This window comes from Pteronotus mesoamericanus, unplaced genomic scaffold (assembly GCF_021234165.1).
Source record: "Pteronotus mesoamericanus isolate MK-2021 breed Mesoamerican mustached bat unplaced genomic scaffold, CSHL_Meso_final contig_177, whole genome shotgun sequence".
Taxonomy (NCBI): Eukaryota; Metazoa; Chordata; class Mammalia; order Chiroptera; family Mormoopidae; genus Pteronotus; species Pteronotus mesoamericanus.
The window spans coordinates 6772150-6799552 of record NW_026555073.1 but is presented as its reverse complement, the minus strand read 5'-3'; the positions used below and the strand labels follow the sequence as shown (position 1 = coordinate 6799552).

Here is a 27403-nt window from a genome sequence, read left to right as displayed (position 1 = left end):
AAAAGCTACTACAATGGATTATAATAGGAAATGTCAATTTGTTAGTTGCTGAATAACTCCCCTTCCCTCTTCAGTGTCACTACACACAAATTAAAATGAGGAACACTCACAAGTCAGCTTCCCTGGGTTCACATCATCTGACCTCCGCCCCCACCAACTCTACCCTGACATGGATTCTCCACAGCTCTCCTCGCCCACGTCCACCTTCCTAAAACGATCACACCTGGCGTTGCTTTGCAACTTTCTGCCACTATTGCCCCCAAAACGAGATATATTTTGCTACAATACCTCTTGAATACTCATAAACGCATTCGTGCTTTAAAGCAATCATTAAGGCTTCTGATACGTTTTTATATACTTTGAATTCTATATATTTGAATACAGTGACACACCTCTTAATTGTAGTTGACCATGCATATTTATAAAGCATTCTGCTTGAAATGTAAGGTATTCTTTCACAGCACAGTAAAATGGACCTATATTGATCATGGTCAGAGACTATACTAAATAACAGAAAGGCGAATGGCAAAGTGGCAAAGCTAATACTCTAGTCTACAGCATAGCAGCAATATTAACTCACACTCAATTAGGTTATTTTGAAGTGGTGTTCCTGTTAAAATAATCCTCCTCCTTGATCGTATAGAATTCATAGCTTTTGAAACAGCAGATGCTTCGTTTTTTAGAATATGGCCTTCATCACAAACAACAAAGTCAGGGCCTATAAAAATGTATAGAAAAACAACATTGAATTAACCTATAACAAATGTGAAAATGTATTCAATTTAAGTAAATAAAGTTAATTAATCCTTTTACAGTGCTGCTTGTGTGGGACGATAAACAGCATTCTTATAAGAATAGTCATATTTTAGCCCTGGCCGGAGTGGCTCGGTCGGTTGGGCATTGTCCTGGAAAGCTAAAGGTTGCCGGTTCGATTTCCTGTCAGGGCACATGCCTGGGTTGCGAGTTCAGTCCCTGCTCAGGCGAGTATGAGAGGCAATAGATCAATGTTTCTCTCTCACATTGACGTTTCTCTCCTCTTTCTCCCTCCCTTCCCCTCTCTTTATAAATAAATAAATAAGAAATTTAAAAAAAATTAAAAATAGTAATGTTTTACCTGGTGCTATATTAGCTTCATGTGGCACAAACTAGTGTTAATTACATCCCAGCAGCAGAGTATTTAAGTACTAATATAGGTGTTACTCCAAAATAGAGAACAAAGATAATCACAAGGGTCAAAAGAACCCCCCAACAGATTTGAGGTACTTGGAAAAAGCAATTAGCTTTTATAAATGAAAAACAGTATCTATAGAGGTACTAGCACTTCAGCACTAGTGTATCAAATAAAAACTATCACCTAAGGCTAAGAGAAATTCATACATATACATGAAAAGACAAATTTCAAAAGTTACATTTTAAGAAATAATATATAAATCATTACAGGCCATGCAGTACTTTCCATTTAACTTATGCCAAATAACAATCACTGCTGGGGGGGCGATTTAACTGATAAGAACAGCTGAACTGACTTACTGTTGGTTTGAGGGGTAGGGAGAACACTTTCTAAGCTCTAAGAGATATCTCAGCTGAGACGCCCTTTCAAAGAAATATATAACCTTATTTTATTAAAATAATACATGCATTGTTTGATAAAGTGCTCCACGTACAAAATTTCGTTGCTGGTTAACATACACTAATATTATTTAAATACTGATTTGCAACAACAGCCATTTCTGACTAGCCCCATCTGTGAGGCATTAAAGAAAGCTCATCTTCCCCGTGATTTCAAAAGCAATTGCTTCAGACTGAAAGTGGCCAGAGGGGAGGGGGAAAGAGGACAATGGTGGAAGGAAGGGGAAGGGACTAGACAAAGAACATGTATGAATGACCCATCGACATGACATGGACCGCGGAGTGGGAATTGACTGTGGGAGCGGGGGGTGGGGGTGGGATGGGTGGAAGGGAGGGGGAAGAATTGAGACAACTGTAATAAAATAAACATGTTTTATAAAAAAATAAAATAAAGACAAAAAAGTAACTGCTTCAGTATGGATTAAATAACATAATTGGTATCTAGTATTCAGACGGAGCTACACGAATAGCATTTTTAATTATTAATATGCTTTCTAGCAGCTAAAATCTGTAGCTAGCTTTGTATTAAAAGACTACGTATTGTTTATTTTGAATCCAAAACACTTTTCTCGAGGAAAAAAAAAAAAAAACCTTTTACACAAGTGATTTAAATCAGCGGTCCGGATCCTTTTTGGCACCAGAGAGTGGTTTTGTGGGAAACCGCTCTTCCACGGAAGGGGCGGGCCGGGAGCGGGGTGGGGGGGCGTGCTGGGCGGAGGGAGGGAAGGAGGTGTAGCTCCGGTGGGTTGCTCAGCTCAACCACCGCTCCCCTGCTGCTGTGCCACTCAGTTCCTAACAGGCCACGGACCTAATAGGCCACGGACCTAATAGGCCACGGACCTAACAGGTCACAGACCGTACTGGTTCGCAGCTGGGGGTTGAGGACTCCTGATTTACACGGTTTCCCTCACCTAATAATACTCAGGCGCTCATGAGTGTAGTGAAAGAGGTACTGTCATACACTCTTGGTAGGAATCTAAATTAACCTAAATCTGTTAAAAATGTTAAATGTTTGCACCATTTAATCCGTATTTCAATGTCTAGGAATTTATCCTAAAGATATACTTTCACAAGTACTCAAAGACATATATTCTCCGAAGCATTGTCTGTTAAGGTAGAAAACTGAAAACAAGCTAAAAGCTGGTCTAAGGGGAGGTTAATAAAACTATGGTATAATGACTGATGCAGAACTAAAATTGATGACGTAGATATGTACTAACCTTGAAAGGTGAGTGGCTTGGGTCAGCGGTCCCCAACCTTTTGGGCACCGGTTTCGAGGAAGAGGTGGGGCAGGTGACAGAAGGTGGAGCTCAGGTAAGCTTTGCTTGGGGGGTGGAGCTCGACACACTTCCGGGGCTTTGGACAGAGCTGGTAGTCTACGCTAACGGTATGATTATGGGATGGCGGCAAGGATAGCCCCTTTATGCGATATGGCATCTTCTCGACCCCTTGGAGGGGCTGGAGACTTAGATCACCCACATGAGTGGTCAACCACGTCTACGTGATGTGATTAAATCCAGACTAGACCACAAGGCTCAAATGAGCATGGCTGTTTGGCAACATTCCACGCCAATCGCCGTACGTCATTACTGGGAGGAGCAAGCGCTCTCCGCACAACTCCACTGACAGATCAGCCTTGCATCTCTCCTGGGTCCTGCCCTACGTACTTTTTTGTGTGTCTCACTTTAATTTGTAACCTTTAACTGTAATAAACCATGATCACGAGTATAACAGCTTCTCTGAGTTCTGTGAGTCCTAATGAATTATTGAGACCGAGGGTGGGCATTGCAATATAAAATACACGCTAACAAAAAAAGCCAATGTGATTAAAAGACAGGAAGAGGATCTTAATGGATGCTTTTACAAAGCAGATATACAAATTTCCAAGAGGCACACAAAAAGGGCCTCAGTATCACTAATACTTGTGAAAATGCCAATCAAAACCACAATGACATTTTACCTCACACATTAGAATGGCTATTATCAGATAACAAGTGTTGGTGAGAATGTGATGAGAAGGGAACCCTGGTGCAATGTTGGTAAAAATGTAAATTGGTGCCTCTAAGGAAAACAGTAGGGAAGTTTCTTAAAAAAAATAATTAATAAATAAATAAATAAATAAATAAATAAATAAAACAGAACCCCATTATGACCCAGCAATTCTACTTTGGGGTGTACATCCAAAGGAAATGATTATCTCAAAAAGAGATTTGCACTCTCATGTTCCTTACAACTTACTTACAATAGACAAGACAAGGAACTATCTTAGTGCCTACTGATGAATGAATGGATAAAGAAAATGTGGGATATATATACAATGAAATATTATTCAGCTGTGAGAAAGGGAAAAATCCTTACCATTCGGGAAAACATGGGAGTACTTTGAGGGCATTATGCCAAGTGAAATAGTGAGACAAAGAAAGACAAAACAATGATTGAACTCAGTTATGTGAGATCTAAAACACAAAAACCAAACTCACAGAGAAAGGATTGGCGGTTGCCAGAGATGGGGCCATAGATTATGGGTAAAAGCAGTCAAAAGGTACAATTTTTCGGTTAATAAATAATGAATCCTGGGGATGTACTGTACAGCACTGTAACTATAATCAACAATGCTGTAAAGTTATGAAGAGAGTCTTCTTTTTAATTGAATCTTTATTGTATTTTTTCCATTATCCATTAGTCCCCTTTTACCCCCTACCCCCCAAGAGAATAAATGTTAAAAGTGCTCATCGTGAGAAAAAAAATTTCCGTGTGTGGTGATGGATGTTGATTAGACTTACTATGGTGATCATTTTGCAATATACCTGCAAACTAATACAATATTTTGTGTCAATTATATCTATATAAAAATAATAAAATGAATACCTACATAAGCACAAAAAATTATGGAATGATACACATGAAACTACAGTGGGGGAGGAAGGAAAGGAACTTTTACTTTTCAATATATACCTTTTTCTTCTGATTGTATTTTGCTTAAGAACATATATTGTTTTTTATAATTTTACTAAAAAAGCACTATTAATACCACAATGGAGAGGAAGCCCTATCCTTAGTAAGGCTATCTGAGAGTGTAGAAGTAGGAAAAAAGAATAAAGGTAAATAAACTCATTAATAAACTTGAGTCAATAAAAAGTGAAATACTGTTCGTATTTTGTTTACTAAAACAGGATTGTATGTAACATTTCCCAACGTTAAAATTTTGTAAATGTTTAAAATAAATAGTTTTATCTTGGAAATACATCGTCTGGATAACGTCATTCAAATGATAATATATAAATGAAATGGCAGGGCTTGAAAATAGCTATACTTGGAAATCATTTCAGAGAATGTACAGGGAAAAGGCATCAATTAGGCTCTGGAGAGCAGAAGAAAAGGGATTTAGAGAGAGGCTTGGAGAAAAGTTCTCCTGTTTCAAAATTCAAGCCTGACTGAAATGGTTCAAGGCACTATGGAAATTTGTCACTATTTTATATAATAACATCAGATCTATCTCATTGTTTAAATCAAACGGTACCTTGAATTAATATCGTGTGTTTATAAAAGGATAAAGTACTTACTGAGGCTACCATATGGATAAAGCTTGACAACGTCATGCTAAGTGAAAGAAGCCAGATATTATAAGATTCCAATTTTACAAAATGTCCAGAAACAGTTTTGTGAAATGTCCAGAATAGGCAGATCCACTGAGATAAAAAGTGGATTCACTGGTGGTTTCCAGGGGATGGGTAGAGGCCACATTTGGGAGTGACTCCTAATGTGTTACGGGACTTGTTTATGTGGGATAGCAAATACTTGTGATGCTCGCACACTCCTGTGAATATTCACAATGGCACGGAATTGTACACTTTAAAATGGTTAAGTATTTTCTCTCCTTCCATCACTGTTTATCCCCGCTTTACCCTCTTCTATCTTCCTCCACACCCTTTCCCTCTGGTGATCACCATACTGTTGTCTGTGGCCATGGGTTTTTAAATGGGTAAATAAATTTTATGTTATGTGTATTTTGCCACAATAAATTCCAGTCATTAGATTAAAAAGTGGGAAAATGTAAGCTAACACACAAGTTACCACAATAAACAACAAAGTGATTAAATTGTTTTTATGAAATTAACAAGAAAGAATTATAGCAATGAGGTTATAAATAGATGACTATTCATTTGTAAAAACCCATTAATTCCTGCATTACAAAGAATAAACTTTACTGTATACAAACAACAAAATAAAGGAACTGACCTACATAACTTTAAAAAATGATTATTTAACTAGAAATCATGAAGCTGTAGAAAAAAAGCAATCATACATAAACACTGTGCTCTAGTTGGTAACTTTGTTTATCATGGTGGTACAGGTTAACAATTCTGAAACTACCTTACATAAATAATGAAGTTGAACAAATAAGCAAATAAATGGTGGATGGCTGGAGCCAAGATTTTCACTGTTGAAAAGGCTAGTAAAAGGTTGTCACACTGGATTAGAGTTGAAGACATTATGAAAGTTTATCTTTATACAATCAGAAAGACAAATGTATGTATACACACAAAAAAGTGGATGGATACATATATATGCATGGATTTGTATACGTGTCACCTAGTTTTGTCTGCTTGGGGGACTTATAAGCAATGACACTCCAGTAAAAACAGATATACCCAGTGCCCAGATACTGGTTTGTAAACACCATTTTACAATAAAGGGAACCATAGCTCCTTGTTGAAATGGATGATCCTGTGCTGGGAACAATATAGTATGAGCCTGGAGCATCTTACAGCACCAGAAAGTAATGAAGTACTTAAAAAAAACCAAAAGGATGAAAATATCAAAGGGACACAGGAACCAAAATGAAAGATTTCCCAACAGCCAAATTGGAACAATTTGAACAAAATAAATATAGTGTTAGTTTATAATTTAACATATAAACTAATAATAGATGATTAGTCTATACTAATATAAGTCAATGACTGATTAAATAAGTGGAGAAGGAACAAATCTTTCCTAAAGAAAAATTCTAAATTTTGTGTGTGAATACTGCCCACTACAAGAGATGGAGCTTAATTTTTGCCCTCCCCCTAATTGGGTGGGCTAGGCTAGGCTTTAGTCACTGTTTTTCAAAGAATAAAGACAAGTGCAAACAGTACTCTACAGTAGAGAAATCTGGCCAATACTACCTTCATCAAGTGATGAAAGTTCACGTCACCGTGATGTCATGCAGATTTAATGTACTCCTGACATCATGTGACAAGAAGGGTATTTCACCTCCGGTGTACATATATTATCTCAAAAACCTATAACCCTAGTCTAATCACAAAAAAACAAGTGCAGACTAGTGAACATTCTACAGGATACTTGAACAGTACTCCTGAAGATCGACAAGATAATGAAAAATAAAGATTGAGAAACTGTCACAGACCGGAGGAGATTGTGGAGATGTGACAATTAAATGCAATGTGATCGAATCCTGAAACAGAATGTGGATGATAATACAAAAATTCATGAAATCCAAATATAGTTTGGAGTTCAGTTAACAATATGGCAACAACATATCAACTTAGTTTTGATAAAAACCACCACGGCAACGTAAGATATTGGTGTGGGATGTAGATACAGGGTATATGGGAGCTTTCTTTACTATCATTTCTACTTTTCTATAAGCAGAAATATTTCCAATATAAAGTTATTTTTAATGGCACTAAATACTTTACATGAAACAACAAATATTACCCTTGATGTTAGGAGTTTTAATTTCTTCATTTCTTCATGGACAAGTAAACACATGAAGCATCTGAAACAACTGCTTTGAACCATTCCAAGGAAAACTTGTGAAGAACATGCTACGATACTATTCACTAGCTTATAGTTCTGTGACAATGAAAGTGCCACAGGACTTATAGACAACTATTTTAATCATGAGAAAAAGATAAAACATATTATTAGGCTGAGAGATGCAATGGTAAAGTTACTTTGACATATCTTAACTATATCGTCATCTAAAAAAAGAGGCAAAAGTGTAGAAACTTTCAGTTGTAAGATGAGTAAAGAGTAAGATGAATAAAGTCTGAGGATCTAAATGTGTAACATGATGACTATAGTTGTGGATCTAAATGTGTAATGTGATGACTATTATATAACTGAAATTTGCTAAGCATAGAACTTAAAGGTTCTTACAAAAACAGGTAAATATGTGAAGTGGTAGATGTGTAACTCGATGGTGAAATCCTTTCACTATATATATAAAATCATCATGTTGTACAGTGATTATCTTACAATTTAATGTGTCAATTATACCTTAATAAAGCTGAAAAATAAAAAAATAAATAAAAAAGAGTCAAACCCATGGATTATAAAGAATGTTATTTTTTTTGAGTGAAAATTAGACTTTCTCAATGAACATCTAAAGCCTCAATAGTGTATTAAGTAACTAGATATGACAAGATGAAGAATAAAAGGAAAAATTACAGATACAAATTAATATTTAAAATTAGTTCTGTGGATAGTACAACTTGCTGCTTTTCTAAGTAGCAGAAACAAGAGAAGTATTTGGATCTCGCATCATGAAGATTATTGTTATAAGGATTGGCAGACAGTATTACAATTATTAACCTTCCATAGTGAGGCCCTTCAAGAGAGAAAAAAATATGCAGCTATTCTTCTAATGACAAAGTTGGGAAAGAAACTTAAGAACTGTTTTCATAGTATGGAGTGAGCTCTTGCTATCATCTAATATTCAATCAGTTGGAAACATCTGCCATTGAGACACAGGCACGTGACACATTGTTAGGTGATTACAAGGTCTCACCTGAAAACCTCAAACATTTCCAGATTCAGCAAGTGCATTCTGAACAGCTGGCAACATTAGGGGTGATTTTGTCTTCATGAAATTATATCAAGAAACAGAAAGAAGACCCTCCCCCCAAAAAAAGCCCTGGTTGGGTGGCTCAGTTGGTTGGAGCATCGTCCAGTACACCAGAGCGTTGTGGGTTGGATCCTCAGTCAGGGCACGTATGGGAGGCAATGGATCGATGTTTCTCTCTCACATTGGTATTTCTCCCTTTCTCTCTCTCTCCCTTCCTCTCTCTCTCCCTTCCTCTCTCTCTAAAAAATCAATGAACATATCCTCGAGGGAGGATTTTTAAAAAAGGGAAAGACCTTAAGGATAAGGATAAATAAAACAAGACCAGCTATTTAGTGGTTGCTCAATTAGTATTTGTTAAATAAAACATAAAGCACATTTTTTATTCAATCTGCTTCCCTCTCTCAGTGCCTATTAATATCTTACCTGGATCAACCAAAGCTTTGTTAAATATTTCTTTAAGTTTCCTACTCTTCACATTCCTCCCTTGAGCAAGATTTCTGTACATCTCATAGCCTATGATCATAACACCACCATCTTCTTGCCACCTTTGAAGCATGTAGCTTCTCTCCTGAGGACGTTTCACAGTTGCTAATTCAGAGACCTTTTGTGGGAAAATAAAGTTTTAGAGGTAGATATCAGTAATGTACAAATACTAAATCCCCCATTGAAATATGTATCACTAATAACGAAAAGTCTTTTTACTATAATAATTTCATGCAGTTATTTTAATAATAAAAACATTAAAATATAATACCTCAAGTTTCTCATCATCTTTTAATCCCTCTTGCCACTTCTCAAATTCATTCATCCAATTCAAAGCAGTATTAAGAGGACAAACCACTAAAGCTGTACTGAAATCCAGTTTCTCACACAAAAGGACTGTATGAAGAAAGCTAACCACCTACAAGAAAACAAATTAAGTTGCCACCTGCATTTCAATATCCACAAAAAGTTAATAAATCAAGCAATCTTCCAATTCAATAGTTTGTTGTTTTTTTGGTTGGGTTTTTTTTGGTTTTTGATTTTGGTTTGTTTTTTTTTTTTGCTTTAAACAAAAAAGCAAATAACCAATGCCCACACTTTCCAAACGAGACAAAGTACAGGGGAAAAGATGTTCTATATAAGAATGGGGGGTTGGACTAGATGATGTATAAGACCCTTCCAACTCTAAACTTCATGATTTTTTGAGCAATAATAATAATAATAATAGGAATATAAGAAGTAACCACACCAAAAAAGCTTCTAAGTTCCTGGCCTCCACAGAACATTCTTGTTAACTTTTCAGAAAATACCGCTGCCCCCTTTAAGAGAGAATTGTGTTACAGAGTACTTTATTCCATTTTAAACAGTTCTGAATCTACAATAATTATCTTATGGTTTAAAATTACACATATAATCACTAATTTCACATCTCTGCTACAATTCCTGCCGTTCAGAAATGTAGTATTTTAATAGTGAAAACAGTTATGTTCTCATTACTACAGGAGGACAGACTATTCAAAAGTTGTAAAGGAAGTTCATTCCTCCCTCAGAATCGTTCCGGTTTTTACTGGTTAGGCCTATAACCCCATTCCTTCACTTCACTAGGATCTCTGCTCAAATATCACCTCCTAAAAGATGCTTTCCCCCTAACACTTACTATCTGAAAATGCATATTCTTATTTTATTTGATTAAAATCTCTCACCACAAGAATATAAGCATCTGAGCGGGGGGACCTTGTTATTCTCATTCACTGCTTTATCTCTAGCCTCTATAACTGCACCTGGAACGTAACAGAATCCTATATTCTTGAATTAATAAATGCACAAGAACAGAATGTCGTCAGGTTCTTACCTGTAAAGTCTTACCGAGGCCCATGCAGTGGGCGAGAATGCATCCTGAACCTGGAGATTTCTTTGTTTTTTTCACAGACTCGCAGCAGCAATCCCACATAAACTGAACACCTAAAAAGAACAGCTTCATTAAGTCCAATGTAAAGGCCCAAGTTAAAAACCTTCCTTCATAAACATATCAAAAACATTACCAAAACATCTAAGAAATAGAACTTTAAAAATCAAAGAATCTCTTCAATGTAAATGAGGATAACCCCCCCTAACTGGAAAAAAATTCGACAGTGAAAACACAACCAGGTGAACTTTCCTTCATTCAGGTGATACCTAAGATTTCACCTCAGACCTTCTCCATCACGATGGCCCAAAGACGCATATGAATAATCTAAAATGGAAACTTTATCCAAAGAAGAAACAGATTTCTATCAAATATACTTTCAGGTTTATTGAGTCAGTCAGGAAACAGGAGGTAATTTATCATTTCTCCCTTTATTCATTAGTACAGACTGAATAAGAAAGGGGGCTGGGACACAGAAAGACAAACAGCATATGACCTCACTCATATGTGGAATCTAATGAACAAAATAAACTGAGGAACAAAATAAAACCAGGGCCATGGACAGACGGAGCAGACTGACAGGTCTCAGGAGGGAGGAGCTGAGGGGGACTGGAAGAGATTAGCCAAGAACATATGTGTATATATGCCATGGTCCAGGGACACAGACAACAATGTGGTGAGGGCTGGCGGGCGCTGGGTGGAGCGGGGAGAGGGTGGGAATGAGGGACATCTGTAATAGTGTCAACAGTTACGAAAAAAGAGGAAAAGAAAAATATGGGCAGGGTAGAAATTGTTCAGAGGGTGGTATGGCATTTAGCTATCACAGAAGTTAGTTGATAGCTGATAGGAACGAATCTTGGAGTCTGAAGACTGAAGGGAAGTCCTGGGCAGCAGAAAAAGTATGAGAGAGAAAGGGGGGGAGACGGAGAGAGAGGAGAGGAGAGAGAGAGAGAGAGAGACAGAGAGAGAGAGAGAGAGAGAGAGAGAGAGAGAGAGAGAGAGAGAGAGAGAGCGAGCGATGTGACAGAGAGGCATCAATCAGCTGCCTCTCGTACATGCCATGATCGGGGGTGGAACCTGCAACCTAGAGGGAGTTCGTAATATTTCTAATCTGCATTCTTTAACAACCAAGATCAACAGGAAACACCCAAACATGAGGAACTATGCTAAGGAGAAAGGCTGGTGAAATGGTAAAAAGGAGTCTGATTTTGCAGTAACATACTCTTCTACTGACACAGCCAAGATGATGATTTCACCAGGCAGACACTCTGAAGGCTACAAACTTCTCAATAAACACAAAGGAAACATAACTTCTGAAACAAGGATGGAAATTCTCTGACATAAACCAAGGAGTATTATTATGGAGGGAGAATTCCCGACCACTGCAAGTATGGTTTCTATTTTACCTCAAGACTCCAACCTTCCTTACAGTCACGTCTTTCCTTGGACTCCTCATCCTGAGAGATCTGTTTTTAAGCCTTTTATATTTCTGCCAAATATTTCACAACTATTGTACACCAATTCACCAATATTTAAAGCCACATTTTAAGGTTAAGCCTGACAGAAGAAACCCCACTCTACCAAGAGCAGGGAACCTATCTATCTATCAATAGGCACTGGAAGCAACAGATAATAAAGAGGAAAAACCCAAAACAATATTGAACATGACAAAATAGGAAAAAGAACTATTCAAAGAGATGGAATCTTCAAAACAAGCGTCTACTGATGTGGGTAAAATTTTTAATCTTTTTCCTCAGTGTACAAAAGATGAAATTGAGATTTAACAGTCAAATATTAGTTCTTAATGGCCATATAAATGGTCAGCAATCTTCCTCAAAGTCGGAATCAATCACCTTGGTAAGTGATATAAACCTAGTGTGAGCAGGTATGATTATTCTTTAATAGCATTCAAGTGACGACTTGAGTGTTGAAACTGCATATAATTGCTACAATACTGAGAAAAAAAAGAACACTGAAATTAGACCCATATACCATGGGATGGCCAGCTGTTAGATCAGGTACTGACCTGTGTTACTTTGTTTGTAGCTACATTAACTTTTTACAAATCACACGTGTTCAATAATGCATAAAGCACAAAACATTAAAATAGTGCATGGATTTATGTTTATTATAAAAAAAGGGGGGGCTGAATATCCAAGGAGTAGCAACTGCAGAACTTTACTTAAGAATTCATTGACATACACACTCAAAACTGATGTACTGATTCCACTCTAACAAAGCAGAGGGCAGGGATAATTTGGTATCATTCTAATACCAATATAAGAACATACTTAACAAACGTACCTCAAAATGTTGAAATCAGATGGCCTGAAGGAGGTTTTGAGTTAACCAAAATTCTCCCTGCCTCTCAGCTGACCTTAGCCAGCCACTGCAGATTAGGTGAAGTCCACTAGCCATATACAACCATTTGTAAGTGGTATTTACTTCCCCTTTTATAATATTAATTATCATCACAATCATTCAATTTTCTTCTTCCTCATTTGCTTATATGCTCTATAAGAACACGGATCATGTTTTTTTTTTGCTCACCAATGTTCCTCCAGTGCTTTGCAGAATGTGAGACAGACAGAAAACATCAAACATTTCTAAAACTTAATTCAAAATATTTTAATCATCTAACAGTTTCTTACCATCTACTTGATGGGGTTTCAATTTAATAACCATATTTCTATGAACCTGCACTAAAGGTTCTTTGGTTTCTTCATCTTCATCTAAAACCAACTTGGTTGTTATTGGACACTTGGTGGGTGAAGCATCTTCAATTTCTATCACCTACAAAAAAGAGAATTATAGTCAAGCTCTTAGAAATCTTGCAAAGAAGGGGGGAGTACTGCTGTCACTAAAAGAAAACTTTCAAAATAAAAACATACCCACTTCAAAATTACACAACCAATATTTTCGTTCAATAAGACCAGGATAGATCACTGGTTTCGATGTTTTCCAACGCCAAAAGCTCCCACAAGACTTTCAATCACTATGAGAATGTCAGTACTTTAGCTCATTGGTTCACACTCAGGATATCTCAATACATGTTACATGTGAGAAAAGAATTGCTCGAAACTAACATATGGTGCCACCATTAAAATTTGAATAGACATGTGGCTCCCAAACAGGAATGGTTCTATTCTCCTAAAGGACATTTGAATATGTACAAGGGCACTTTTGTTGTCACAATGACTGGTCAGGACTGGTATTTAATGTAGGCAGAGGGGAAGGTAAATATAAATGTTCCACAATGTGAAAGGCAGTCCCAGACAAGAACTGTCCTACCCAAGATGCCAGAAGGCTCTCAATGAAAATATGTTGGGAAATGAGAAAAAAACAAAAACACTGGTTTGGGAGCCATACACTCAGAAGTATGACAAGAACCTATAATATCCTTTAATTTCAAATGGGTAACGATAAGTTCAAGCTACTTAAAAGAAAATGTAAATCCACACAAGTATACATGAACACTTATGCACGTACTTTTTGCTGTCATCTCCCAATATGTAGCCATTACATAGTATACTCAAGAATTCCCATTTTATAAATGGTAGATACAAGTATTCCCATTTTACAAATTTTTTAAAAACTGAGGAATGAAGAAGTTAAATAACCTCTACAAGGTCATACAACTATTAAGGGTGGAAGGCGGGGCTCTAGAGTCCAAGCTCTTAACCACTCTGCGATACTACTTTAATAAAGGAAGTGCTTGTATAAACAGTTGTATGGTTCCATGAAAATCAGTATAAATTAATGATTTTAAAACTATACATATTATGATGTTTAAGGAATAAAATTTTACTAGTATTTTTCTTATTTAGAACTCTAAATAGGAGTAAATGGGTTATTTAATATTAACTATAGAAATTTTCTAACGTAAAAGTAGATAGGCTAGTATAATGAAACCTATTACCTATTACCAGCTTTAACAATTACCAGCCTCTGGCCAGTTCTGTGTCACTGACAGCCTCCCATCCCTTCTCCAACTCATATCTCACAAATGATGTTTTTTAATGTTGCTCAGTTACGGTTGTCCCCATTGCTAGCAAATCCGAGAAAGTACGTCATTTCATCTGTAAATGTTTTAGGGTATTTAAAAGGACACGCTCTCTTTTTAAACCCTAACTACAGTAACATGATCACATGTAAAAAATTAAAAATAACCCACAAATTTGTAATCGAGTACCTGACTAGATATTGCACTTACATAAAACTATAAATGATACACGAGTCAAGATTAATGCTAGGAGAGAGTTTGGTAGAGAATAAACAGCACAGACCATGTAGATCCAAACTCTCTATGAACGAGTTACTTATACTCTCTTAGTTTCAGTGTTTCTCCATCTGCAAAATGGGAAAGAATATAAACAGCCCTCATGGGTTGGTGTGGAAATTAAATGAGGCACTGCATGCAAAGTATCAGGCATAAACTAAGCACTCATTAAACTTTTATTGTATCCTAGCTTGGATGTGCCCCAGATCCATATCACTGGGACAAATCCATTAGTCAAAATGGAAAATTCCCTGAAGGTCTAGTCTTGTTTTCAAGGTGTGGTAGGTAGAATCCTAAACCGACCCCCAATACTGCCACCTCTGTTGTAAACACCCTATATAATCCTATCCTTCTGATATGGTTGAGGCCTGTAAACACGATGGGATTATTATTCCCATAATTGGGTTACTAATCTATTAGGTTTAATGTAATCCAAAGGAATTCTCCTGGGCAGACCAAGCCATTGAAGACTGGCGTGTAAGAGACACTCTCTTACTGGTCTCAAAGACATTCAAACCAAATTCTGCCAGCAAGTTTGCTTGGGAAAAAACACAGTGTGTTAGATGAAAACTGCAGTTCTGGCTAACACCTTAATTTGAACTTGGTGAAACACTGAGCAGATGACTCAGTAGAACCACACTCAGCCAAGCCCCTCTCAAATTCCTGACTTACACAACTGTGAGGGAATGATTTTGTCAGAAGAGGCCAAGTTTGTGGTAATTTCTTAATGTAGCAATAAAAAACTAATATACAAGGCTTAAACGAAGACTTTGGAAGGATATGTTTATTAGTGATTTAGATGATATTTTTGTTATTAACTGCTGTCTGCAGGATTAGAGATTAGTGAATCTTCTTCCCAACTGTAGGAGATAATTTATAAGGAAATCACCCACTTACTATTACTATGTAGGTGTGTTTATGTGCTAAAGCTATAAAAGACAGTATATAGAAGTAATAAAACTGGTGGCAATAAAATAGGAGAACTTAGGAAAATTATCAATTAAGCTATAGTAAAGAATTAATAATGGCATGAAATGTACCTCACATCTGAATTGCTAAACGAAAAAAATGAAAACAAAACCATTAAACACACACATAAAAAAAGTTTGAGCCCAATTTCTGCTGATGGAGATAAAGAAATGTGATGTATGGCTTATGATGAAATCACGCATTGAATACTAGGGACCAAATTTACCCTCCTGCTGTAATCAATTAGAAAAGTAGACGAAATATTTGAAACAAATATTTTCAGACACTAGACAGCAGGCACCAAAAAGACACTGATTCCTGAGAGAATCAAAACCTACATGGAGGGCTGGATTTGGATCGCTTCCTACAGGAACAACTATAAACCCACAGGCACAAGGGATAAGTCATGATTGTTGGAGACATAAAATTGACCACCGAAGGCCCAAAGAAAAATCTGAGATGAGACTTTTGGAATGTAGAACATTAAACCAGCAACACATACAGAGTTTTGCTGGAAAGATGGAAAATGAATTCATAAGTATATAGAAAACAAAAGAGAAAAAACCCGAAAACATTATTCACTGTAAGAAATGCAAACAAAAAAAGCACATACAAAAGAATGCAATCATTATACACTATGTGCATGTACATATACATCTGTGTGTGTATGAGATACACATGCAATATACACTATGTAGCCATCTTGTGAATATTTACATAGTTATAGTCATGTGAATCCTGACTAATGAGTTAACCTGATCTGTGATATAATCATACTGAGAGAATGGAAAAAGGAAACTATCTTTGGTGGGTAGTAAATGAGAACTAAATCCATAACTATCTAATAACACAATGAGAAATAAACAAATAGCATAAGCATATTTAACAGAAGCATACAGGTAGAAGCAAAGAACAGATATAAGAACTGAAGAGTTGTTTCCTCTGAGTAGAATCCAGGCAGAACAGAAATTTGTTAGTTTTTTCAATGTAGCCTTACTGTAATATATGAGGTTAAGAAAGTGGAGTGAGAAAAAGTAGATTTATAGTTGTGATTACTTGAAAGACACTGTTTATTCTTGTATTGTTATATTACTATGCTATATATTTGTATTACAACTATAAACCTACTTTTGCCCATCCCTGCATATTCAACCTCAGAAACATAACAATTTAATTAGAAAACAAACATGATAAACCAATTAAAAGTACATGGAATATGATACTACAAATTTAAATTGCCTGAAATAAAAGGGAGAGGAAAATACAGCATATGTCACACACAGTGACTATGAACATGTGAAACACATGTACAATATGCATACTGATAGGAATGAGAGTAAGAAAATTATAATAATATAGGATTTTAATGTCTATTTATCAAACTGTTTAAATTTTTAAAATAAAATTAACATCACAAAAGAGACAAGTAGATGTAAAGTACCTCTAAGTGAAATGCCAGATATTATTACCACCCATGAGTATTTTTGCCAAGAAAAGAGAACTGAATCTAATTCTGATCATGCCTCTATATACAATTAACAGTTTATAGGACATACAGAAGCCACTGAAGATACAACATAGGGCTCAGAACATAGGAAACTCTATACAAATAATCTGGTTCTTAAACAAGTGTACTGTAAGGAAAACTTCAGGTTAAAATAGACTTAAAGAGGCACAGCATACAAATGTTAACATAACATACACTGAGGCATTCTTAGGATACTGGTTCATACCAAGTATTTTTAGAAACCATTACTGTTTTTGAGGAAAATGAAGGAATTTTGAATAACTAGATATTTGATACTATGGAATTACTGTTAATTGTTTAGTGTAATAATGATACTGTACTAATGTTTGAAAGGTCTTTATCATTTCACAATATATCTGAATTATATACAGACAGAATATGATTTCTGAGGCTTCCAACAAAGTAATCTGAAAGTGAGAGAATAGATGAAATTAGACTGGCCAATTGTGGTAACTGTTGAAGCTGGGTAATGGGTACAAAAAGATTTCTACAACTAGTCCCTCCATCTGTTCATGTGCTTGAAAATTTTTACAATAAAAAGTTTATTTAAACTTTTTTCTACCTCAGCTACAACACAATCATGTTGGTCATCATTCAAGAATCTCAACTCTTTCCATGTGCCTAATTATATTAATAAAGCCTAATGAAGATTTTTAAGTTGATAAATCACTAACTGAAAAAAAAGCAACTGTCATTAAAAATCTGTGGATGATTACAACAGTCTAAGCTTGCAGTAGTGAAATATATCTATGAACCTATGAAAGTCGCATGTTAGAAAGAAATCATAAATAAAAGTTGGTTTACCTCTCTCAATTTCTCTCGCTCACGCTCCCTCTCAGCAATACGTTTTCGCCTCTCTTCCTCTTCCTTAAGTGCATTTTGTGTTTCTGTTCTTAGTTTATCATCTTTAAGAATCTTTCGAATTTTCTTTCTGCCTTTTCCAGGAGACTTGGAATCATCATTTTCATCTTCTTCTTCCTCGTCTTCCTCATCATCGTCTTCTTTATCTCCTTCTTCAGAATTACTCTATGGAATTTAAATAATCAAAGGTAAATACAAAAAATTGCCTAATTTATCTAATTAATGTTAACATAAATAATATACCAAGAAATGGTGGAACAAAACAGACTGAAAAGCTTCAAAATTAAACTTTGCAATAGAGAAGATTATTAAGCCCTGGTTGGTATCGCTCAGTTGGGTGGAGCATCGTCCTGTGAACTGAAAAGACAGTAGGGTTGATTCCCAGTCAGGGCACAGGCCTGGGTTGTAGGTTCAGTCCCTGGTCAGGGGCCGTGCAAGAGACAACCGATAGATATTTCTCTCTCACAGCAATGTCTCTCCCTGTCAATCTCCCTCCCTTCCCCTCCCTCTAAAATCAATGAGCATGTCCTCAAATAAGGATTAAAAAAAAAAGCAGAGGATTAAAACACAAACAACCCCAAAAAGGGGGCAAGAGACTGGCACGGACTCTTTAAGGAAGATGTACAAATGTTCAGTAAGCACAGGAATACACACTCAACATTACTTGTCATTAGGAAAATTTAAATTGAAACCACAAATGAAATACTATTAGGACGGTATGTTCTTTTATTTTTTTATTGTTGTTCAAGTACAGTTTTGTCTATTTCCCCCCACAGTTCTCCCCCCACAGTTCTCCCCCCATCCCTCCCACCCTACCTCCCACCCTTGATCCTACCGCCTTCTGGCTTTGTCTATGTATCCTTTATACATGTCCCTTGATTACCCTTCCTCTTTTTCTCCATGTTACCCCCTCCCCCCATCCTCTGGTTACCAGGATGGCTATTTAAAGAAAAACAAACCCAGAAAATAACAAGTGTTGGTGAGGATGTAGAGTGATTTGAAGCCTGGTACATTAGGAAAACAAGAGTGACAGTTCCTCAAAAAGTTAAATAAAGAATTATCGCAGTATCTGGCCATTCCACTTCTTAGATTTTAGTGAGAAGAATCAGAAGAATGGACTCAAACAGATAACTGCACATCCACATTAGAAAGAGCATTACTCAAACCAGTCAGATAGGGAAACAACCCAAATGTCCATCAACAGATAAGTAAACACAATGTGCTATATACATAAAATGGAGAATTATCCAGTCTTAAAAAGAAAGGAAATTATCATACACATTACAACATGGATGAACCTTGAAAACATGTCAATGACCATAAACCAGACTCAAAATGACAAATATATGACTAGACTTATATGAGCTACCTAAAAGTAGGTAAATTCATAAACAGAAATTAGAATAGACGTTACGATGGGCTAGGGGTAGTCAGGAATGGGGAGTTACTATTTAATAGGTACAGAGTTTGCAATTCTGAACGTAATTATGGCCAGTAAACTGTACAATTAGAAATGGTTAAAAAGGTTTGTTTAACAAAATGAACCACTTCCCTGGCTGGTGTGGCTCAGTGGATTGAGTGCCAGCCTGTAAAGCAAAGGGTCGCCAGTTAAATTCCCAATCAGGACACAGGCCTGGGTTGCAGGCCAGGTCCGCAGTAGGGGGCACATGAGAGGCAACTACACACTGATGTTTCTAACCCTCTCTTTCTCTCTCCCTTCCCCTCTGTCTAAAAATAAAATAAAACCTTTAAAAAAATGAACCACCTCAAAAGAGAACAGTGTTGACATAAAACACATATTACAGAGAGCTTGCACTTTAAATAATTGTTTATATACAAGAAAAAACTCAAATTGGCTAACCTCATTGCTAGAAGAAATCTATTCCATGTGAATAATTACTCAGAATATTTTATGTCTTCAGAAAGTAGAACAATTCACATCAATTCTATATTCTTCAGAATATGAAATAATAAATTAAAATAGCTTAAAATTTCAATTAGATTTAGTTAAGAAACAAAAAAACTGATGTTGGCCCTGGCTGGTGTAGCTCAGTGGACTGAGCACTGGCCTGCAAACCAAAGGGTCACCAGTTCAATTCCCAGTCAGGACACATGCCTGGGTTGCGGATGAGGTCCCTAGTAAGGGGTACACAAGAGGCAACCACACACTGATGTTTCTCTCCCACTCTTTCTCCCTCCCTTCCCCTCTCTCTAAAAGAAAATAAATAAAATCTTTAAAAAATTGATGTCAAAATTAATACTTCTGCATATTTAAACACTCAATAAGACAATCCTTCTGCAAAAGTACAAAAAGGAAATAAACCAATAGAATTTGACAAACAAATGGAATACAGAAGAGGTAGTAACGCATTGCCTACTGTACTACTTACAATTCAAGCACATGGTAAATGTCATTATTACCTTGTTTTCACTGGATGAGTCTTCTTGAACTTTAATGCGTCGCCTTTTCTTCTTCTGTTTATAACTCCGCTGATTTTCTTCCAATTCTGCTTTCTTTGCAGACCTAAGGAACATTTAAAATGCAAAGTAAAATACTTCATGATGAGTTTCCTTAAATGATGATGAGTTTCCTTAAATATCTACTATTTTAGAACTGCTTACTTACCTTTGTGTACATTTATGAAATGATAGAGGAAAAACAAAAAGCAAAAAAAACTTCGCTAGGGTCAGGAAGGATAATCCTCAATTCTAATCCAATGATCAACATTTTAAATGACTCAGAGAAGAGATTTGTCATATGAGTAATAAGATGGACAGAAGGCTAATATACACATAAAAACATTCTCCATTTCTAAATAAAATGTAGATTATCAAAATTGGATGCTATTTCCTTACTATCAGCTGATTTAAATTTTAGAAAAAGTAAAAAAACTTTTGGTGAGAAAAGTTTTCTCAGCTTAGAAATTCATACACAAAGTTACATTAACCCAGACAATATGTTCCTGGCATCAAGGACAGACATACAGATCAATGGAAGAGAAACAAATATTCAGAAATTAAACTTTACATTTATGGTCAACAGATTTCCCAAAAGGGTGTCAAGGCAATTCAATAGGGGAAAAAAAGAGTCTTCTCAACAAATGGAGCTGAGACGACTGTGTATCTACATGCAAAAGAATGAGGCTGGACCCCTATCTTGTACCATGTACAAAATTAACTCAAAGCATATCAAAGTCCTCATAAGATGTATGCCATAGCTAACAAACTGTTCATTGTTTTATTCTTGAAGACTGAGTAAATGGCCACTTGCACATTCTGCTGGCAGGAGGAAAACTAGCTTCTCTAAGACAGTTTAAAACTATGTATAAGAAGTCTTAAAACTGGACAACTCTGACCCAACAATGTCACTTTTAGAAATACATTCCAAGGAAATAATCAGGCAAACATCTATGTGTATGTATATGTGCCTGCATATATATTAGTATAAAAGTGTTACGATAAAAATTATTTCTAGATATCTGTGTATGAAAATATTTTTACAACAGTATTTATAATAGAAAAATTGAGAACCATCTCAACATACCAAACTAGAAGCTTGCTTAAAATTTTTAAAAGGTTATAAATAAAAGGATCAAAGTTCTAGGTGTAAGAGCTAAAATTATAAAACCTGTGAAAGAAAACATCACCATAAATATCAGTGACCTCGGATTAGGCAATGCATTCTTAGATGTGACACTAAAAGCATAAGCAACCAAAACAACTGATGAACTGGACTTCATCAAAATTGGAAACTTTTGTGCATAAATGGATACTCTTAAGAAAAGTAAAAGGATAACCCACAGGAGAAAACACTGACAAATCATACATCTGGTATGAGTGTGCAGCAGACAATATAAAAAGACAACCAAATAAAAAATGGGGAAAGTATTTTGACACATATTTCTTCAAGTAAGGTATGCAAAACAGCAGTGAGCACATGAAAAATTGCTCAACATCGTTAGTCATTTGGGAAAAGCAAATCAGAATCACGACATGCTACTGCATACCATTAGGTTAGCCACAAAAAAAAAAAGAAAGAAAGAAAGAAAGAAACAGAAACAGAAACCGAAACCACCCTGGCTGGTGTGGTTCACTGGACTGAGTGCTGGCCTGCGAACCAAAGGGTCGCTGGTTCGATTCCCAGTCAGGGCCCATGCCTGGGTTGCAGGCCAGGTCCCCCGGTGGGGGGCACACAAGAGGCAACCACACACTAATGTTTCTATTCCTCTCTTTCTCCCTCCCTTCCTCTCTCTCAAAAAAAAAAAAACAACAAAACCCAGAAACAATAAACGTTGGTGAGGATGTGGAGAAACTGGAACCCTGGAGCATTGCTTGTGTGAATGTAAAATGGCAAGGCACGGTGGAAAACAGTTTGGCAGTTACTTCGAAATTAGGCATAGTGTTATATGACCCAAGAATTCCACTCACAGGTATTCCTGTGAATGAAAATAAAAACATGTGACTGTGCAAAAATTTACACAAATGTTCATAGAAGTATTACTCATAATAGCCAAAAAGTAGGGACAGCCCAAGTGTCTACCTCCAGATGAATGGATAAACGGAGTGTAGCATTATGGAAGGAATGACATATTATTCACCCATTAAAAGTAATGAAATACCCGGTGACCTCAGCAACATGGTGGGCTAGGAAGCTGCAGGTTGTTGTTCTCCCACACAAACACAGAATAAATGTAAAAAACACAGAATAATAGTAAAAAGTAACTTCATGAGAACTGAGAAACCAGTTTAAAAAGTGCAATAACTGCCCTGGCCAGGTGACTCAGTTGGTTGGCACATCATCCCATACATCAAAAGGTTGTGGGTTCAATTCCCAGTCAGGGTGTATACTGGAGGCCAACAATTGATGTTTCTCTCTCATATCAAAGTGTTTCTCCTTCCCCTCAAAATCAGTAAACATACCCTTGGGTAAGGATAAAAAAAAAAAAACTATAGAAAACAAGTAAACACCTAACCAAGAGTCACACTTAATATGGTAGGAAATTTCGTAGCATTTTTACTCACACCTGCAGTACCCTCTTTCCCTGATTACCTCAACAAGGTCAGGAGGGAGGTGCAACTCCCACATCCTTCTGCAGGAAGGAAAGAAAAAGTGGAACTTGCATGCATCATTCTGGTCCGTCTAAGGGATCCCAAGGGACAGAAATCTATTTCACCTAACTCGGAGACCATAAAAGCACATGAAAAGATGCTCAACATCTAAGCATTTTCCACATCCAAGGAGACACCGCCCCACTGAGATCGCAGAAGTCCCAGTAGCGCAGATGAAACAAAAACTTGCGCTGTATGACCACAGAATGGAAAACAAAAGAAAGACCTCTACTTGTCAACCTGCTAAATTGTTAATAACAAAACTGTACCGAAAAAGAATTTTAAAATCTCAAATAACCAGGCAGAGAAATAATCCATCAAGTGAATAATTCAAGTGAATCAAATGAATAACCAAGGTAAAAAGGTAGCTCACAAATAAAATGAAAAGTCTCTAGAAAACAAACTAAAAGACAAGGAAGATTGATTTAAGTGGCAGAGAATTCAGGAATGCAGTTCTGAAAAAACTGAACGAGATATAAGAAAACTCAGAAAGGAAATTCAATGGGTTCAGGAGTAAAATTAATGAACAAAAAGAGTGCTTTAGAGATTGAAACTATGAAAAAGATGCAATTTTGGAGCTGAAGAACTCAATAAATGAGATGTAGAATACATTAAGAGAGCTCAGGGAAAGAGTAAGCCAGATGAAAGAGAGAGGAAGTGATCTAAAGTTAGAAATCTAGGAATGACTCAGGTGGAAAAGGAGAGAGAATTAAGAGTTAAAAAAAAAAAACCTCTAAGAACACTTCATGATTCCATTAGAAAGGGCAGTATTAAGAATAATGGACAGAGCAGAAGGAAAGAAGAGCAGAAAGGAACAGAGCCTATGCAAACAAATGGTCCATGGGGACTTCCTAAACCTATCGAAGGAGCTAGAACCTCAAATTCCAGAGGCTAACGGAACACCTAATTTTCTCAATGCAAAAAAAAAAGGGCAAACCTCCAAGACAAAATTTATTAAAACTGCCAAAAGTTAATGACTATGAAAGATTTCTCAAGGCAGCCAGGGGAAAAAGCCATCACCTCTAAAGGAAACCCCATTAGATTGTCATCGGATTTTTCAGTAGAAATTGTACAATCTAGGAGGGGGTGAAATCAAACATTCAAAATAATAAAAGAGAGAAATAACCAGCCAAAAATAATATATCCAGCAAAGCTATCCTTTAAATATGAAGGAGAAACAAAGGCATCTCAAAAGAAAAGCTAAAGGAATTTGTCATCCCAAGATCTGCATTACAAGAAATACTGAAGGGAACAGTTTTACTGGAAACAAAAAGAAAAATAATACAAAACTGTAAGATGGCAATTAGAAGCAGGAAATTGGAACTTTATTTCAAAATAGTATATTAAATTATGACATAAAGGTTAAAGTGGGTAAAATAATTCTTTGAAAAGGTTATGGCTATTGCAATTTAGAAAGGAACATACAACATAAATAATTTGTGAAAACAAAAAAATAAAAGGAGAGAATGCAGAGGACTGAACTTGCAAAGGTGAATGAAGATAAGATGGAATTAGGGGGAAAAAAGGACTATACGGTATGCATACAATTTTTTAACATAAATCTAATGGTGACCACAAAACAAAAATTTAGAACCCTAGTAGTACACTGTTGGTGGGAATGCAGACTGGTGCAGCCACTATGGAAAGCGGTGTGGAATTTCCTCAAAAAGCTGAAAATGGAACTGCCTTTGGATCCAGTGATTCCCCTGCTGGGACTATACACTAAGAACACCAAAACGCCAATACAAAAGAACCTATGCACCCCAATGTTCATCACAGCACAATTTACAGTAGCCAAGTGTTGGAAGCAACCTAAATGCCCATCAGTAGATGATTGGATCAAAAAATTATGGTACATATACACAATGGAATACTACACAGCAGAAAGAAAAAAAGAACTACTAAATTTCGCTACAGCGTGGATGGAACTGGAGAGCATTATGCTAAGCGAAATAAGCCAGGGGGCGAAAGACAAATACCATATGATCTCACCTATAAGCGGAACCTAACCAACAATGCAAAGATGCAAGGAAAATAAGACCAGCAACACTGAAAGGAAAAGAAACCAACAGAGACAAGAGGGAAGGAGGGGGGGCACGGGGAAAAGGAAGGGAAGGGGAAAGTCAAGGAACATAGAGCAAGGACTCATGGACAAAACCAAAGGGGAAGAGATGAGGGAGGGAAGGTGGGAGGGGCAAGGGAAAGTGGTGGGGGGGAGGCAGAGACAAATGTATTTGAGAAAATAAATTAAAAAAAGAAGAAAGAAGCTCAGGGGAAGAGTGGAAATCCTGCATGTGGGCTGAAAATGAAAGTAATCATCCCCTATTTTCTAGCAGGTTGTTAAAGCATGTAATCTCTGATTAAGCCAAATGGGTGATAATACCACGAATTTCCCATCAGATGTCCCACAATTTCATGCCTTTAAAAACCTTTTGGACAAAAACAAAACAAAAAAAAAACCTGAGACATGTAACTATAAAGAGAGAAAACATGAGTAAAAAAATCATACAATACCACAAAACTAAAACAGCAGGAAAAAAGTACGAGGGAAAAGAAACAATGGCAATATGGACAAATCAGAAAACAAAAGATAAATTGGCTATACTAAGTCCTCATATATCAATAACTACCCTAAATGCAATGGGCTGAACTCATACAAAAAAGGCACGTGGTAGTGGGATGGATTTAAAGGCAAGACCTAGCTATATGATGCCTACAATTGACTCATCCTAGCTCCAAACTTCAAAGACAAGCAGGCTCAAAGTGAAGGTTAGAAAATGATCCTTCAAGTAAATGACATCCAGGGAAAACCAAGGGTAGTGGTACTTATATCAGACAAAATAGATTTCAAGATAAAAAGGTAACAAAAAACAAATATGGATATCTTATATTGATAAAGGGATAATTCATCAAGAAGACATAACACATCAATAAACAAAATGAGATAAAAGTAGGTTTACAGTTGTAATTTCACAAATCACAGTTTACTCTTATATTATTATTATTTTTCTATGAACAATTGTAAACATACTTTTGCCCTAGCCTGTACATGTACCCAATATATACGAAGCAATTACTAACATACTTAAAGGGAGAAACTGACAAAAATAGTTATAATAGGGGACCTGAATATCATATTCACAACAGCGGACAGATCTTCCAAAAAGAAAGTAAACAAGGAAATATCAGCCTTAAGTGACACATTAAATCAAATGGACATAATCGATATTTACAGAGCTTTCCACCCCAAAAGGAGATAATATATATTCTTCTCAAAAACACATGGAACATTCTTAAGGATAGGCCATTGTGTTAAGGCACAAAACTAGTCTCAATGAATTCAATAGGATGAAATCAAACCAAGCATGTTTTCTTACCATAATGGTATAAAACTAGAAATTAACTACAAGAACAAAGCTGGGAAAAAACCCACAAACGTGGAGATTAAACGACATGCTACTAAACAACTATTGGGTAAAAGAAGGATTAAAAGAAGAAACTAAAGAGTACATAGAGACAAATGAAAATGACCATACGACATATCAAAATTTTGGGGATGTGTCTCAATATACCAAGGTTGCGGGTCTGGTTCCCATTCACAGCACATACAAGAGGCAGCCAGTGAATGCATGGATTAGTGGAACAACAAATTGATGTTTCTCTCTCTCTCCCTCTCTCTTTCTATAATCAACAAAAAAAATTGGGAGATGCAGGATAATTGATAATAAGAAAAAGGTTTATAATATTACAGGCCTACCTCAAGAAAAATCTCAAATAAACGATGTAACATTTTACCTTTAAAAAACTAGAAAGAGGCCCTGACCAGGTAGCTTAGTTGATTGGAGCATCATCCCGTGTCCCAAGAGATTGAGAGTTCAATCCCCGTTCAGGGCACATACCTAGGTTACCAGTTTCGATCCCCAGTCGGGATGCTTATGGGTAGCAACCGATTGATGTTTCTCTCTCACCCTCCCTACCTCCCTTCCTCTCTCTGGAACCAATGAACATATCCTCAGGTGAAGATAAAAAAAAAACAAACTAGAAAGAGAACAAATAAAGGTCAAAGTCAGTAAAAAGAAGAAATAAAAATTAGAGCAGGATTAAATGAAATAGAAAACAAAAAGATGAAAAAATTAATGAAGAAAACAGCTGCTTCTCTGAAAGATAAATAAAACTGACACACCCTGGCTATGCTGACTAAGGAAAAAAGAGAAAAAACTCAGATAATTAAAATCAGAAATGAAAGAGAAGTTAGACACCTCAGAAAAACAATAGATTATACAATAA

At 36.3% G+C, this 27403-nt stretch overlaps 1 protein-coding gene and 1 pseudogene across 3 annotated transcripts in view; one reads left to right on the top strand and one right to left on the bottom strand.

The window, feature by feature from the left end:
* ATRX (ATRX chromatin remodeler) overlaps window positions 1-27403 on the bottom strand; it is a 193496-nt gene that overhangs the window by 68851 nt on the left and 97242 nt on the right. For all 3 annotated transcript variants that reach the window (XM_054566663.1, XM_054566664.1, XM_054566665.1), the window contains 7 exons: window positions 20429-20531; window positions 17951-18172; window positions 13022-13163; window positions 10317-10426; window positions 9237-9383; window positions 8906-9083; window positions 581-718 (listed from right to left, as the gene is read on the bottom strand). In XM_054566663.1, the coding sequence (XP_054422638.1) occupies window positions 581-718; window positions 8906-9083; window positions 9237-9383; window positions 10317-10426; window positions 13022-13163; window positions 17951-18172; window positions 20429-20531 (1040 nt within the window). The remainder of the gene's footprint in view (window positions 1-580; window positions 719-8905; window positions 9084-9236; window positions 9384-10316; window positions 10427-13021; window positions 13164-17950; window positions 18173-20428; window positions 20532-27403) is intronic.
* On the top strand, window positions 10689-12175 carry LOC129065319 (secernin-3-like; annotated as a pseudogene).